The 17,268-nt window shown below is 38.4% G+C and overlaps 1 protein-coding gene across 1 annotated transcript; it reads left to right on the top strand.

The window, feature by feature from the left end:
- Positions 1-8,555: 8,555 nt before the first annotated feature.
- Positions 8,556-14,873, top strand: LOC148374405 (uncharacterized). The gene is made up of 2 exons (XM_088335967.1): positions 8,556-8,985; positions 13,137-14,873. The coding sequence occupies exons 1-2, from the start codon at positions 8,862-8,864 to the stop codon at positions 14,153-14,155; spliced, it is 1,143 nt and encodes a 380-aa protein (XP_088192093.1). The 5' UTR covers positions 8,556-8,861; the 3' UTR covers positions 14,156-14,873.
- Positions 14,874-17,268: the final 2,395 nt, after the last annotated feature.

Genomic DNA, 17,268 nt, shown 5'->3' with positions numbered 1-17,268 from the left:
AAAAGACGCTCTTTAGCGGTTTCCTCAGCAACCGGTCTCACAAGTGATGACGCAGGGCGGAACAATTTTGCTCCCTCTGCAGTTTGCCATGCATCTATTGTAGTCGAGGGTCTATTTTTCAATGCACAATGTTACAAATCCAACTGCTATCATACATATATTTCAGTAATATGAAGAAGTGGTTATTAGTATATATATATTTTTTTAATTTTAACTCCTGGTTTAAATATCCATTTTCAAAGACAGTCCTTGGTGTTTTGCTTTTAAAATACACTATTAATGGCATTACCTAATGCAGTTACCAGCTCAGTAGCCTAGATGGTAAGGCGCCCGCTTTGAGACTGGGAGGTCGGTGGTTCGCGCCCCGGCCGAGTCATTCCTAAGACTTAAAAAGTGGTCGGCGGCGCCCTCTGTTGGCTGCGGCTGCATCGGCTCGCTACAACGGGTCAGGTGCAATCGACATTTCGTTCTGTGTACATTGTTACACAGAATGACAATACAAGGAAATTATTATTATTATTATTATTTATTATTCTTAAATTGAGGTATGTGAAAACACTCTACGGCATAGGGCGTCAAAACCGAACAGATGGGAGGGCAAATTTAAAAAAATAAACTACAAGCCAAGGGCAAGCTTGATGGAATAATCAAAATATTAAAATTACATATACAACATCATGGGCAGCACAACGGCTGAGTGGTCCGTGCATCCGCGGCACAGTTCTGAGGTTATGAGATCGAACTTTGATGTGTGGAGTTTGTATGTTCTCCCTGTTCTTGCGTGGGTTTACTCCAGGCACTACGGTTTCCTCCCACATTCTAAAAACAGGCATGTCAGGTGAATGGGCTAGTTCACTTGTCCCTAGGTGTAAATGAGCGGGTGAGTTGTCTGTCTCTGTGTGCCCTGCAACTGACCGGCAATCAGTTCAGGGTGTCCCCTGCCCACTGCCCGAAGATGGCTTGGATTGGCTCCAGCACCAGCCCAACACTGGAATTGGCTTCTTCATGTAGGTCACCAGACGCACAGTAGGCTTTGAGAGAGGCAACTCTGCGAGCCTACTGAGGATAAGTGGTGCAGATATTGGATGAACCTAATGGAATCTACTGAAAAGATAACAAATCAATTCCAACTTGAACATATAAAAGCATATTTTTCTTAAAGATCAATCAGAGATCTTTGTTTTTCACCATTACATGGACATAAAGTGAAATAAGATGTTAGTATACAATCACCATCAGTAGCCTATATATTAGCAAAAGTGCGCTAAAAGCACTTCAAAGCAAAGATAATAGCAATTCTATGTCATTTATTAAACTACAATAAAATAAAGCCCAAGAAGAAAAAGGTTACAGATTAACTAATACCCAACGATTTGTGGTTTATGAGACAATGAATTTGAGATAATCTCAGGCGATGACGAAAACCTTCTTGGTGGTCAATATGGCCCACGGGCCTTGACTTATGTTCTCTATGGGGAACATGATGAAATAAATTTAAAAAGCATGCATATCAAAACAAAGGTAATCATTTAATTTTTCAGGAAGACTACAATTAAATTAAATCCTATATTCAGAAGTCTACAATCTGAAACAGATAAGTCAAAAAAAATATGAGCCATACGACATTTAATATTCCTCCCCAAATTGGGTTCTATATATTTAAAAAATTAAACACACAAAAATGGATAGTTAACTATGAAATAGCAACAAAGAAATTACTAAATGTTCTGAACCCAAACTAGTAAAATATTTGCATTGTGTGAGTTTTCAGTGGTTATAGAATGTACAGTAGTTCAGGGGCACCACTTTTACTGAATTATATTTTTCAAAATGTTTTGTGCTGATTAGGGGTACTGGTCTGGAAAAAAACAATCATGAGAGGTAAATCACAAAAAAGACGCATGAGTCATTTGTATAAATGAATATTCTACAAAGCAGCTGAAGCAGACAAAAAAAACCTGGAAAATATCAATACAATCAAGTTAATTTCATTTTCTTGTCATTCAGCAGCTTCTGGTGAGCTACATGAAGTTATTTAACTGATGAATAGTTCACAATAGACAAATTAAAACTTACATCCGGAGTAGAACTATCTACATCTACACAGACCATAGACCAAGTGGTTTCAGTCATCGGAAGCTCTGAGTATAACTACGGAATTGGGTTTGTTATGTCATTTCATTCCCCCGTCAACCTTAGAATTATTTCCTCGGTTGTGGGCATTACTAGCATTTCCTTCATAAAGGACAGGATAGGCTTAAATATGATGACAAACGCCGCTGTCCTTGATGCATAAAATTGGAAATTATTCATGAAATGATAAGTTTAAAATTTTCCACCCATCAAATTTCTTGGGCAGAAACTGCTTTTCAAACATACGGAAAGGTTTTGTTATCATCCAGTTATTTTTCTTTTAGCTGAAAAACAAAATACCGTATTTTCCGCACTATAAGGCGCACCTAAAAGCCTTTATTTTTTTCAAAAGCTGACCATGCGCCTTATAATACAGTGCCCCTTATATATAATCAATATTAAGTCGCAAAGTCTTGCAACTAAGGCAAGCAGCCGCCGACTAGATTTTCCGTCGAAGGAGAAGTGGTCCGCGGTGTATGCTGGGATACATATGCCGGCATTTCATTTACTAACCAATGTGTCAATCATCATTTGAATCGATCAATATATGCTAAAGTTATTCGGAGGTAAAGGGGGCGGATCCTTTTTATCATTTACAGGCTCGCATAGGCTAAAGGGGCAAAACAAAGCCTGCAATTGGCCGAAAAAGATGAATGTGAATAGCAAGTTTGGTTGTCTACGGCATAGAGCAAACATGTTTTACCATTCTGTATTTGTAAATATTTTACTCTCCTGAATTTACTACACTCACGGATACTGTATAAGTGGACCATGGTTGCACATTATTATTGAACGCAACGACTTCGGTGAGCTACTCCGGCTATATATTTTCCCAGTATCTCGATGTTTCTGTGATGGGTCTTTTTCAAATTAAACTAAATTCCAATTGTTTATTGTCATATGGACAGTAAAGTTGCGAGCGAAAAAGAAAATAGAAACTAAAGAATGGTTGGCATTTCTTGAATCCCAAGGCTTTAACCTTCCGAATGATATTTGGAACGATGCATTTGAGTGACATCGAACGGACACCGCATCCGCACGTGTCTACGACACGTATTTGCTTCTTTGCAAGCTTTCGGAATGTTAAGGGGGTAATAAGTTTGACTGAACTATCTGACTGTTTTGTCGACATTCCTGTTGTAGCGCCTTATAATCCGGTGCGCCTTATGTATGGAAGATATAGGACCAAAAACTATTTTTTGGGGGTGCGCCCTATAACCCGGTGCGCCCTATAGTGCCGAAAATATGTTACATTATTTTTGGTGGTAGGGCCTGGGGAGCGCAGGGTTTTTGAATAATTTTGAAGAAGAAGAAGGTTTCCATTTGTTTCATATGCGCAGAAAAAACACAGACAACACAATAAGCACGTAGTACCTTAAATACAGTATGTCTATGGTGTTTCTATTACCAGACAACAAGCAGTTATTATTAACCCTCATGGCATGCAGGTACATTTTCATGATTTTTGTATTTTCAATCAAAGAGCATGAGAATGAATGGTTAGTGTCTCCAAGCAACATGCCAAGGCAACAGTTGACAGCAGAAGTTGCTTAAGACCCCTGTGGACCATCGCAGGCATATTGTGACGGCACATCAAACTTTACAGACACTGATGATAATAATCATGCTGGTGACGATCAGGACAAAACTGATGATTGCTATTCTGATGAGGAAAAGGATGGCGATGACAACCGTGAAGGTTTCAAAGGTTCTGACTGTGACAAAAAATTCAGAACAAAGTGGTATTTGAAGGACCATATGAGAACACACACCAGAGAAAAACCTTTCATCTGCTCAATTTGTGGTCAAAAGTTCCACTTGAAGCTACGTTTAAAAATTCACACATTAACCCACACTGGAGAAAAACCCTTTGTATGTTCAATTTGTGGTAAAACTTTCGCTTTGAAGGCAATCTTGGTAAGTCACACCACAACACACATAAACAAGAGACCTATTTCCTGCTCTGTTTGCGACAAAAGCTTTAGTGCAAGGTGGTCCTTACGGAGGCACAAATACACACTGGAGAAAAATCTTATGTCTGCTCAATTTGTGGTAAAAGATTTAATTTAAAGACATATTTAACTCGACATGTAAGAACACACAGCGCAGAGAATGAGTTTACCTGCTTTGTTTGTGGACAAAAATTCTCTCAGAGTGGAAACTTGAAAATACACAAAAGGACACACACTGGAGAGAAACCTTTTGTATGTTCAATTTGTGGTAAAACATTTGCTTTGAAGGCAATCATGGTAAGTCACACCACAACACACATAAACAAGAGACCTATTTCCTGCTCTGTTTGCGACAAAATCTTTAGTGCAAGGTGGTCCTTACGGAGGCACAAACAAATACACACTGGAGAAAAATCTTATGTCTGCTCAATTTGTGGTAAAAGATTTAATTTAAAGACATATTTAACTCGACATGTAAGAACACACAGCGCAGAGAAAGAGTTTACCTGCTTTGTTTGTGGACAAAAATTCTCTCAGAGTGGAAACTTGAAAATACACAAAAGGACACACACTGGAGAGAAACCTTTTGTATGTTCAATTTGGGGTAAAACATTTGCTTTGAAGGGAATCTTGGTAAGTCACACCACAACACACATAAACAAGAGACCTATTTCCTGCTCTGTTTGCGACAAAAGCTTTAGTGCAAGGTGGTCCTTACGGAGGCACAAACAAATACACACTGGAGAAAAATCTTATGTCTGCTCAATTTGTGGTAAAAGATTTAATTTAAAGACATATTTAACTCGACATGTAAGATCACACAGCGCAGAGAAAGAGTTTACCTGCTTTGTCTGTGGACAAAAATTCTCTCAGAGTGGAAACTTGAAAATACACAAAAGGACACACACTGGAGAGAAACCTTTTCCATGCACGACCTGTAAAAAGAGATTCTCAAGTAAACAGCAGGTTCAAAAACACAAATGTTCTGGCAACAGCAGAAGTGGCTGTTGAAAATAGGGGAAATATCACAAGAAATGAACAGCTGTTTTAAAAAAGTTTATTATGCTTTTCGAGGTCAAATTGGTCACCCAATAATAAATTGTAGTCCATTTTAACTAATTTTGTTCATGTGGAACTTACATACTACCGTAATGCATAATGAGACGCTGTACAAGTTCAAAAAACAGGTCAAATGTGAATAAAAACAAAAAACGTTTGGTCTCTAAGTCAAAACATTTTCAGGCACATGCACAGCATCTGTACCGCTTCAATTTTGCATATGGTGAATGGGTTATTAAATCTTTTAGGTTTGAAACATGGTTAAATTTCCCAAAAAACCTTTTTTAGAAAATTGTCGATTATACAGAACAAAGTCTATACTGCATTTTGTTATGGGAAAAGCTTCCGTCCACGTCATAAGTTAAAAAATTGAATTTGTTCACGCATACAGATTCAATGGCAAAATGTGCATTCATGAGGACAATGAACAAAAAGAATCGATGAAATTTGAGACACCCCATGAACTCCATGGAATGACACTTGGCATTGGTCTGTATGTAGGAAATAGTTTAATACAGTACTGAAACTGTGTTCATACTTTATTACTATAGTCTTTATCAGTGTTTTTCAACCAGGATGCTTTTTAACATGAGTGGGACATTGTTTAGTGTGCCGCAAGAATTTGTTGTTTTATCTTTGCAAAGAAGCATGCCGTTTTTCAGTATTCTGCCTTGTTCCAGTGAGCAGCTGAGTAACTGAAACATTCATCTATATAAGTAGGTGGCAGCAGATTTTTTTTTCCTCTTTATGCATTAATTATCTGCTCATGAGGTTGTACAGAGAAATATTTTAAATATTGTTTTGTTTGATGAAGCGGTTAAAGATAGTGCCACTAAAAATTATAAAAGAAATCAAATGAAGTAAAAATATTGCACATATTTTTACTGAATTATTATGATAATCGTTTGTTTTATTGTGATTTTAAAATAAGAGGATATCCCAATAAATAGTTTGAGCCCCGGGAGATAATTTTTCTCATTTTAGGTATTATTTTGTTATTATTCTAGAGAAAAAAGATACAAATCTCATAAACAGGTTAGGAATAGAGTAAAATTTCAAAATGACAGCAAAATTATTGACTTTCCTTCTCATAATTACAACTTGTAGTTAATAACATACCTGCTAACCTCAGCCTATTGCTCCCCTCATTGATGATAGCAAAATAAACCTTAAAAACACAACTTGGAATGTTTTTACTCCAAGCAAGTAGAATAAAGACAAAGATCATTTGGGTACAAGTTTTTTATTTGGTTGGTTGGTTAGTTGGTCTGTTGGATGGTTGGTTGGTTGGTTGGTTGGTTGGTTGGTTGGTTGGTTTGTTGGATCCCTTAACCACTAGGGTCACAGGGGCACCATTTCCTGTGTTGTGCCTTGGGAAAGTACAACCTGGTGGTGCACATCTCTCCACCGGGTCTCGAATCTCACCAAATATTAAAAAAAATCCTTCAGAATCTTAATGAGTTCTTTCCCCACTAAACTTTTTGTTGCTTATCATAAGTAGCAGTACAGGATTTTGCAGACTTACACAGTTATATCAATGGTTTTACTCTGAAAAAGAAACTGACAAATAAGTTTAATTTGCAACAAAAATGTCAGAGTATCAGTTCCCAGTGTCTTCCTATACTCAATGACGTTGTCGTCCGCTAGCATTGACCGATATGATCCGGGTTAGAGTGGAAATGGGCAAGAAGTGATTGGATTAACAAAAACCAGTTTAAAAGAATGCCATAGAAAAAATTGTTATGAAATGTTAGTGTTAGATCATCCGTGCCCCTTTCAATTTAACATCCGGTATTCAGACCAAGTATTTGGATGAAGAAACGAGCTGAAGAGAGCTGTTCCGTTATGGACTTATATTACAAAGGAAAAAAAAGAAATACACAGAGTATTCTAGTCTTGTGAACAGGACAAACTTCTCCCCAAACGAGTATTGACAAAACCGCTAACTCTTGATTTTATTGGAAAGGTGACAAGAACAAGACTTTACTAAAAGTATGGAAGTCCAAGATTCTCAACAGACCTGTATCAGATCCATGGACTGGAATTTCTAGGTGGTGTGATAAGACTAACTCAGGAGGTAGAGCGCTCTTGGGATGAAGGGATCGCAGGTTCGATTCCCGGCTCCTCCGCGTTATATATCAAAGTGTCCTTGGGCAAGACACTAAATCACTAATGCCCCCAATAAGCAGGTCGGCGCCTTGCATGGCTGCATGGCCGCTATTGGTGTGTGAGTGTGTGTGTATGGGTAAGTGTGAATCACATTGTAAAGCGCTTTGGGAGGTCTTCATTGACTTGAAAAGAGCTATATAAATGCAGACCATTTACCATTAGGGTAGACTCATCAGAACTCCACTTTGATACAATGTTGAAAAAATATAATTACAAATAAAGCCCCAAACCAAAAATGTTTCACACACACACACACACACACACACACACACACACACACACACACACACACACACACACACACACACACACACACACACAGCAGTGCGCTCACTCTAAGGATCGCCTCCTCCACCCATGGAGCTGCCCCAGGTGGCTGACTACAAATGATGACTAGCTGACCAAAAATGTTGCAAAACTAACAGAAAAGTGTCATTTCATTAAAGTGCAACTAATGAGACAGCGCCAACAAACAAGTATGAACAGACAAAATAACATCAAATGAAATGATGAATGCAATTTAATGCCTAGGGGCATGTGTCCTCTCCCAATCCATCCTTTCAAGCATCCATTCATTCACTTTGTGAAGTCGTTCACATGTAACTTACATTTACTTATACATAATGCACTCATAGATGAATTGTGCGATGAGTCGTAATTTTAAATACCAACATTATTAGATTCTTTCCGTCTAATAATGATGGTAAAGAAGTCTCAGAGTGTGTTGAAAATTTTAAAAAGTGAAAACTTCGTGTGGTCAAAGCAATATTGGGGTCTTGATGTACTCTTTTGATCAATACACTGAACTTCGTGATTATAATGTGACCAGTTATTTGTTGGAGTACAAGCAATTACCTTATATTGGGTTCCTCTATTTCATTTTTCAAAGTTACCCTGTTCATTTTTCATAGACAAAATGTAGTAATTTTATTTATATTTAGTTCGTTTTCTATCGTTAGCATATTTGGTATTGGAGTACGCCAAAGTAATACAGGGTATTCAAGATACGTTGCTGCAAAGTATTATGAAAATGTTGCTGATCACATATTCAACAGGTATTTAGATTACATTTTTAAAGTAATCCTCCCAACCCTGGTAATAAAATTAATCATATCAAATTTTTAAATCAAAATAATGGCCTATTATTGCGCCAATCAGTAACACACAAAAAAACCTCAGCTTCAAAAAGGTTAATGACTACCTGCGTTCCAAGTAGAGCAGAGCGCTGTCGGAGTATATTTCCGAACGTACCCAAGCAATTATTTTCCGTTTAGACTTCCGTTCTCGTCGTGTATAACAAATAGTACACTTGCACAGCTAAAGTTATTCGCCACTTATTAGCACTCAAACCATCAACGTAAGACGCGTGTCCCTATTTTATAGGATGGAATTGTAGTTCAGGTCATATTTGCATGCGGAAAACCTCGTCTTGGTACTCGTTAAAGGCTCTCGTTTTAGCTCCATTTAGCCCCGTTTGCTAGTCTGGCTTTGGCTAGCATAAACAACACGGTCGAAAATACAGTCAACTTTTTGGGCTTATCGTTGGAAATGTTTGCAAGAACGACAGCCGAGTCGTCGAAAGAAATCCAATTAGTAAAAGAAGAGTGCGGGAAACAACCCCAACTGCCGGATGCAGTTGTCAAGGAGCCCGGTTTTGTTCCACGGGAAGCTGGTATGTACCCTTTTACTTATTAATTGTTGAATCAATCGAGCATGTTTTGACTGCTTGATGGAAATGTTTATAAAATGATCCGCCCGTGAACCGAAGCATTAAATCTAACAATATAAAGGGTAAATATCGGAGGGGGCGATGGGTCGGCTAGGCATCACGCACCGTGTTGCCACAACGGCACACTGGTTCTATGCGAAAACTACTGTTATACTGACACCTGCTGGTAGGCAAAAGTCCCTGCAAGCAACCAACTTGACAGACTCAATAGTCAAAGACGAGTTCGATGACCTTGTTTGTACAACAAAAAAAGTGACGTGCAGACTTCATGGACATATATGATGATAAAAAATCCGTTTTATTCATTCAGTTTGCAAATTCTTTCTAATTTAAAGAGTGAGTGCGTCATTTGAGGTGTCTTTCCAAAGTTGAAAGTTAAATATTTTCTCTTTTAAGTGTGTGGTTAACAATGTTTACCTGAGTTCAACGATCACTTATGTTTTATTTCTACCGTGCCTATCTGCTTTTATCTTACTTAGAGCAGTGCTGTTTGGGTAGATCACTTAACGTTTGAGGAATGGGGTTAGGGGAGTGCTGGGGAGTGACGTCATGCTCTTCCCCAGTTTTTTTTTTTAATCTCTGGCTAAAGTAAGAAAAGGCCTGACTCGAGTCCAAACACCACCCCAACCCCAGGAAATATGAAAAAAAATAGTTTATTTAAGCACGTCTATGAAATGCTCATATTTGCATGGACCTCCAAATTCCGTACAGCTCCTATAACTTCACACGTTTTGATTTTTATTTTTCAAATTTGCTGAATTTTCTCATATTATGGGTACTATTTATACAATTAGTAGGTAATGTAATACTGTGCTCAGCCTCTGCAGATGCAGAGTGAGGCTTGCAATTATCTTGCCTCATGGCAGTGGGTGATGATGAGACCACAAATTCTGATTTAGGCTACACGTCAGGTCCAAACAATCGAAATAATTATGATTTTAGCAAGCTAAAAGCAAGTCGAGCCATCCAGTAATCTTTTTCATGTTTCATGGAATTTTTATCATGAGAATTACCTATTGATGCCTCTATTCAAAAGGAGCAGCTTATAGACTTTATTTATATGTTAAAATATAGATTGATAACCACGTACTGAACATTGTTTGCAATGAGATTAGATATCCCAGTAAACACAAGATAAACACATAATAAAAACTTTAACAATTGGAAAATGACATAGGAGGTATAATAAAAATATTTACCAAGTAGTGCTTGAAGAACTAGTCTAAGTGTTAAGTGAAAGGTGAATAAAAGAGAACCTTTTTTCCCCCTACAGTTTAGAAATTGCTTTCTTGCTCTGCCAATCAAATTATGAATGACTGAATACTGACTGTGCCTCACCAGACACAAACCTCACTACGTCACTGCAATAAAATCATTTTTTGCATTCGTATTATATTATTCAATATATTTAAATAAGCACATAATACTATATAAAAACTGAATGTAATAAGGATGTTAATGAGATTTGTTGAGGATGTTCTGTTTACATTTCTGGTAGGAAAACACAACATATTTCAATATTAAATGACATCAAATGCAGATTGCTCAAACGTACCCCACATAAGGTTAAACTTTGCCTATCTAACTGGTAGGTATGTAAAATGTATGTTTACGGACTGAGTGAGGGTTGAACCCCAATCTCCCAAATGAAAAATTACCAATTAATCAAGCAATAGAGTGCTGTGTGTAGAAATTGTTATTTTCACTACAATTCAGTAGGTACGATTACGATAATGAAATGATTATTGATTTTTTTTTTAAATTATATTTTTCCTTTAAGATTTCAACGTGTGTAAATTCTTTAAAACAGCATCTAGCCTCCAAGTTCCGCCTTACTTATAACGGTCATGTCAATATGTTATTTGATATATGTTTATAACTGGGTTCCCCATGATTTTTTCAGTCAAATGTAAGACCTTTACAAGACCACAGCCATTGAAATTTAAGACCAATCTCGCACTTATTCTGGCATACATTTATGAAATAATGCAAAACATTCTCTCTGACTATATAAGAATAGCTGCATTAGACGGGGACAAGTAACAATCATTTTTTAAATAAAACAATACAGTTTTACACACGTACACCTGGTGCAAATGTATTAAAAATACAGCATACAGCCCTATAAACGTCTGCTGCATTCTTTGAACTCTGTGAAAAACAAAACTGTGAAGAGAGTGTGTTTGTGTGGCTATATTACACAAAATAACATCATAACATATCAGACAAAACTTATACAAAACACAGTCACTGCACGGAACTTGTGTTCACGTGAGTGAGTGAGTGAGTGAGTGAGTGAGTGAGTGAGTGAGTGAATGTGTGCATCAGTAACTGCATGAAGTGCAACTATGTGTGTGTTGCCGTGTGGTTCATTAAAACAAGGACAAACAGGCTCAAAGACAGTTTCTTCCCCAGGGCCATCACTACCATTAACAACAAGCATGCAAAACTGAGAAAACATGTATCTTGCGACCTATTTAAGAATTGTGTTTTTGCTGCCGCGAAATATTTTTTGTTATTTGCACTTCTTTTCATTTCACTGCTGTTATGATGCATTTTGATTGATCATATGATTATAACAGACCAGTCTCTAAGCACTATTTTGTAAATACTTTTGCCTATTTATCTTGACAGTCTTTCATCTTATGTTTCTCTTTAAAGTCTTTATTACAATTATACTCTGGAGTTCCATATTCAACATTGTTGCATGCAATGTTTCACAACGTTGATATCAATGACAATAGATGGATAGATAGATAGATAGATACTTTGTTCATCCCCGAAGGGAAATTCACATTTCCAGCAGCATCCCTGAGCTGAGAACAATCGAGAACAATCGAAAATAACACGGGAGCTGCTGGAGTGGCTGCCATTCGTGACGGCGCCGGAAGAAAAGATTCAATTTGAATCATGTACAAACAAACAAACAATTGAATCATGTACAAACAAACAAACAAAATATTCATGTAAGCATTCCATAAGCAAATAACAAGTCCAATTTCTTCTGTCAATCAACCCAGTGGTTGCCAGCCATCATCACACGACTTTTTTATTCTATTTTTGCTGGTCTTATTTATTGTTATTGTACAAAATAGTGAAAATATTTACCTGGTTACTGGGCAGCACGGCGGCGCAGTGGTTAGCGCCTGTGCGGCACAGTTCTGAGGTCGTGGGAACCTCCTGCGTGGGTTCAAATCCAGGTCCCGGCCTTACTGTGCGGAGTTTGTATGTTCTCCCCGTGCTTGCGTGGGTTTCCTCCGGGCACTCCGGTTTCCTCCCACATTCCAAAAACATGCATTTCAGGTGAATTGGCCGGTCCAAATTGTCCCTAGGTGTGACTGAGCGAGTGAGTTGTCTGTCCCCGTGTGCCCTGCGATTGGCTGGCAACCAGTTCAGGGTGTCCCCTGCCTTCTGCCCGATGATTGCTGGGATGGGCTCCAGCACCCCCGCGACTCTACTGAGGATAAGTGGTGCAGCTGATGAGATGAGATTGCTGAAAATTATTATTTAATTTCTTTTCATTGCACTATTGTTACGATGCACTATTAATAATAGTCTGAAAAAAATAGTGTGTAATAACCTGTGAAGCCCTTTGAGACTCTTTGTGATTAAGGGCTATACAAATAAAAATGACTTGACTTGACTTTTCATTCACAAATTCTTTAGGCCAGTCTTTAAGCAATGCTTTGTAAGGTTTTTCCTGCCTTTTATTCTGATAATTTTCTTTTATTCCTCTGAAGTCGTTATTACATGTTTAACCTGAAGTGCCTTGTCTAATCTCGTTGCACAGAATGTTTACTACATGGTTATCAACTACAAAAAAAGACAACTCAATTCACTGCGAAAAAGCATTAGTCGTTGAGGCACCCATCAATACTGGAAGGTTCATGTATGTAATTGGCACAAACGCTTCCTTGTGTGTACAGTGTAAGTAGCCTTTCTGGAAAACATACAAAGAACATCAGTCTTTGAAGTCTTTGACCTTGCACTTGGATTTCTATGACATTTTTAAAACCTGTAATCTTCGCCCACCTTCAAAGTAAACATTAATATAGTGAAACTAAATGTATTTGCTTGGTTTCTTTTTTTGGCAGATTTTGGTGAAAATCCTGGGAAGGAAAGCCCTTGGAAAGGTTCTGTTCAAATTAAGGAGGAGGAGTGGGAGGAACCCTTTTGCAACACACAAGAGGGAAAGGAGGATATAGACCTGTCATCATCAACCATTATTCCTTCGAAGAGTAAAGGAGAAAAGGAACGAGCAGAGCTTCCAAGCAGTGGTTCAAGCAAACATTTGACTTCAGGAGGTGTTGAAGACACTTACGGAAAATCACAAGCGCATCACAAAAGCACCCAAGATTTGGCAGGCACTGATAAGATCGTTGGTTTTGAGAAGGACAAAAATGTCGACGATTATGGTGAAGAGGACGATGATGAGGACGAAGATGACGAGGAAGAAGATGACGAGGACGAAGATGATGACGAAAATGACGATGATAACAATTACAACAAAAATGAAGGCTATGAATGTTTTTATTGTGGGAAAAGATACAAATCAAATTGGTATTTGAATAGTCACATATCAATGCACGAGGGAGAAGACCCCTTCATCTGCTCGTTTTGTGGTAAAGCATTCTACTTAAAGGCACGTTTAAAAGCTCACATATTAAAACACACCGGAGAAAAGCCTTACATCTGCACGGTTTGTGGCAAAGCTTTTGCCTTAAAGGGAGTTCTAGTAAATCACGCAAGAATACACACTGGCGAGAGACCTTATTCTTGCTCAGAATGTGGCAAGACTTTTACCGCAAGCGGAAGTTTACTCAAGCACAAACAAATTCACACGGGAGAAAAACCACATGCCTGCTTAATTTGTGGTAAAAGATTCTATGCAAGGGGACATTTAGCAAGACACGTGGTTATACACAGCGGCGAAAAGGCATTTCCTTGTTCCGTTTGCGGCCAAAGATTCTCTCAAAGGGGTAATCTGAAAACACATCAAAGAACACACACAGGAGAGAAACCCTTTCCCTGCACAATTTGTGAGAAAAGATTTTCTAGTAAACAGCAGGTTCAGAAACACAAATGTTTGGGCTTCAGTAACAGTACTTGTTGAAAAGAAATGCTGAATGTAATAATTTTTAAGTCATTTTGATCAGTGTCAGAAAAAAACTTAACTTTCTTAATATATTTTTCATGATGAAATAAGATATACGTGCTTGCGTGGGTTTCCTCCGGGCACTCTGGTTTCCTCCCACATTCCAAAGACATGCATTTTAGGTGGATTGGCCGGTCCAAATTGTCCCTAGGTGTGAATGAGCGAGTGAGTTGTCTGTCCCTGTGTGCCCTGCGATTGGCTGGCAACCAGTTCAGGGTTTCCCCTGCCCGATGATTGCTGGGATGGGCTCCAGCACCCCCGCCACCATACTGAGGATAAGCGGTGCAGCTAATGAGATGAGATTATTTTAGTCCCTAACTTTTGTCTGTTAAAAGCACAAGTAGTTACAGTACTGCTTTAGAAGAGCTCGTAGCAAACGTCATGGCTGAAGAATAGGGCCAGATGGCAATAAATAGAATTATCCTTTTTCTGTTATCTGTGGCTGCCACTTGCCACAGCATCACACCAAATTTCATTTGCTTGTCCACGTTCCTCGAGGATTACAGGGAACTCCAGTGACTGGAATGACCAATGATACATAATGGGAACTGTCACGTGTAACTTTCTTTGCCGTCAATTCAGATGTAAAAATTAAGGAATTTGCTTGATTTGTGAGTGAAGAAGTCAAACTATCATGAGTACACTGTAAATATCAAATAAAGTTCCATCGATCCTCCTCTTTGCTTCTTTTATGAATTACACATACGAATAATGTTGCTAAACACATCAACTAATTTATCCAACCTTATGGGCGTCAGAAATGTTTTCAGATGCTATTGAAGTGTTTTGTATTTACAGCGCATGTGCTGCAGAAAAGAGCAGCTTGCTGTTTTCCCTAGTACCCCACATGTCAGGAATTTATCGACAGAGCCCCAAAATGATCAATTGTTTGATAAACGATGCAGATGGCGTGGCGCCCTGCGACTGGCTGGCAACCAGTTCGGGGTGTCCCCTGCCCACTGCCCGAAGACACCTGGGATGTGCTCCAGCACCTCCGCGACCCTACTGAGGATAAGTGGTGCAGATGATGGATGGAAAATATGCAGTCTCCTGGTGATGGTGAATATTTAAGATAAAATGGTCTAACTATACAGGATAATCTGATGTTTGTATAATTGCATTTTTCCTAATTACACTATGTTTTTTGACCCAACCAAATAAAACTGTCTTCTTGTCCTACAGACGTCGGTGAAAAGTATCCCCTAATTTAAAAGAAAGCAGAGGACGGCTCTTTTATGATCAAATATCAAGCGGAAGAGGAAGATATCCACAATTCATTATTTATCCTTGTGCCACAGTGAACCCAATTGCGTTGGTAAGACAGAAGAGAATGAATGGGTCGAGCATCCAAGCAGGAACACGAGTCCACACTTAAAAACTGAATGTGATGCAAACCCCTGCGAACAGTCTCACACACATCCTGATGAAATGTTGGACTTTACAGACACCGATGGTGATTCAGGTTACGTTGATGTCAAGAATGACGGTGATCATTTTTATGACGAGGACGCAGAAAAGGATGATGATGACCATGAAGACAACAAAAACCAGTACCACCAAGGCACGCTCATTGAATGCTCCAAGTGTAGAAAAAAGTACGCATCGAACTGTTATTTGAAGGAACACATGAGAATAAACACAGGAGAAAAAACGTTCATCTGCTCAACGTGTGGCAAAGCATTCTCTTCATCATCAATTTTACGAAGTCACACACGGGAGAAAGGCCTTATTGCTGCAAACCATGTGGGAAAACAATCACAAGAACTGCTGTTCTAAAAAGTCACACTAGAACGCACACTGGAGAGAAACCTTTCCTCTGCTCAGATCGTGGCAAAAGTTTTAATTCATGCTCAGCAATACAGAAGTACAAACAAATACACACTGGCGAAAAATCATTTGCCCGCTCAATTTGTAGTAAACGGTCTTACAACAAGAGCCATTTGGCAAGACATGCAACAACACATAGCGGAGAAAAACCTTTTTCCTGCTCTGTTTGTGGTCAAAGATTCTCCCAAAGTGATAATCTAATAATGCACCAAAGAAAACATACTGGAGAGAAACCATTTCCGTGTATAGTTTGCGCTGAAAGGTTCTCGAGCAAACAGCAGGTTCAGAAACACAAGTGTCAGGGTCGGAACACAAGTGGTGATTGATGCTTTAAAAGAATAAACGGGTTGAGAATCTGACAGTTTTTCTTCGGTCAGATGCGTTTATGGAGCAGCTAATTCAAAACGGCTGATCATATCCATTATCAGGGAGTGATGTACCAATATACGACCAACGTACCAGTATAGACCAATGTCAAGGTTATTCCATTTTCAAAAAAACATTATTTTTGTTTTTGTTTAAACGGACAGTGAGTCAATTTATTGCCTCCTAATGTTACAAAAAAACTGTCACTCAGAAAAAAACGTTGATTTTAATACTAGAAAAAAATACATGAACTATCATACCAATGTTAATTTTTGTTTAAAAAAACTGCAAGTTAAGGAATATGTATTCATTTTACATAGTGGAATCATTACCTAAGGTCGCAGCCATGTTTGTCTACTGTCTGGCTCCTTGGTGTGGCACTGGGTTTTGTTCACATTAGACAATAGTACCATCTAGTGGTCAAATATTACACACTTGGGCTTTAACCTGAATAATGTTTCCAAATATTATCGTGGTGTTTATTTTTGATTGTATATTTTTGCTTTGTGAAAGGGCAAATTGTCTTCCACTGAGTTTATTGTAATGATACAATGACGTATTTATTTTTAATGACTTATTAGACACTGGCCAGACATTGCACTATTCTAAATTGCTTTGCAAAAGTATTGCCCAAAAACTTTTTGACATATTTTCATAATTCCAGCTTCAAGCTTATGTAACCGCGGTGTACCCGTCCCACCAAAGATCCACATTCACGCTGGACTGGATGATGAGGTTTTTATTACAGTTGCTGCAAATGAATGAGTCACACACAACACGTGGTTAGCTCCTCTGCTGGCTTTCAACACGTTAGCAGCGTGCTGTAGACTGCCTTAAATATATCAACTAGCTTTCTTTTCAGTATACATAAAATACAT

The sequence above is a fragment of the Urocampus carinirostris genome, chromosome 1, assembly GCF_059441175.1.
Source record: "Urocampus carinirostris isolate Australia breed hairy pipefish chromosome 1, RoL_Ucar_1.0, whole genome shotgun sequence".
Taxonomy (NCBI): Eukaryota; Metazoa; Chordata; class Actinopteri; order Syngnathiformes; family Syngnathidae; genus Urocampus; species Urocampus carinirostris.
Note: the sequence above shows the minus strand (reverse complement) of the source record. Positions and strands in the feature narration are given on the sequence as shown.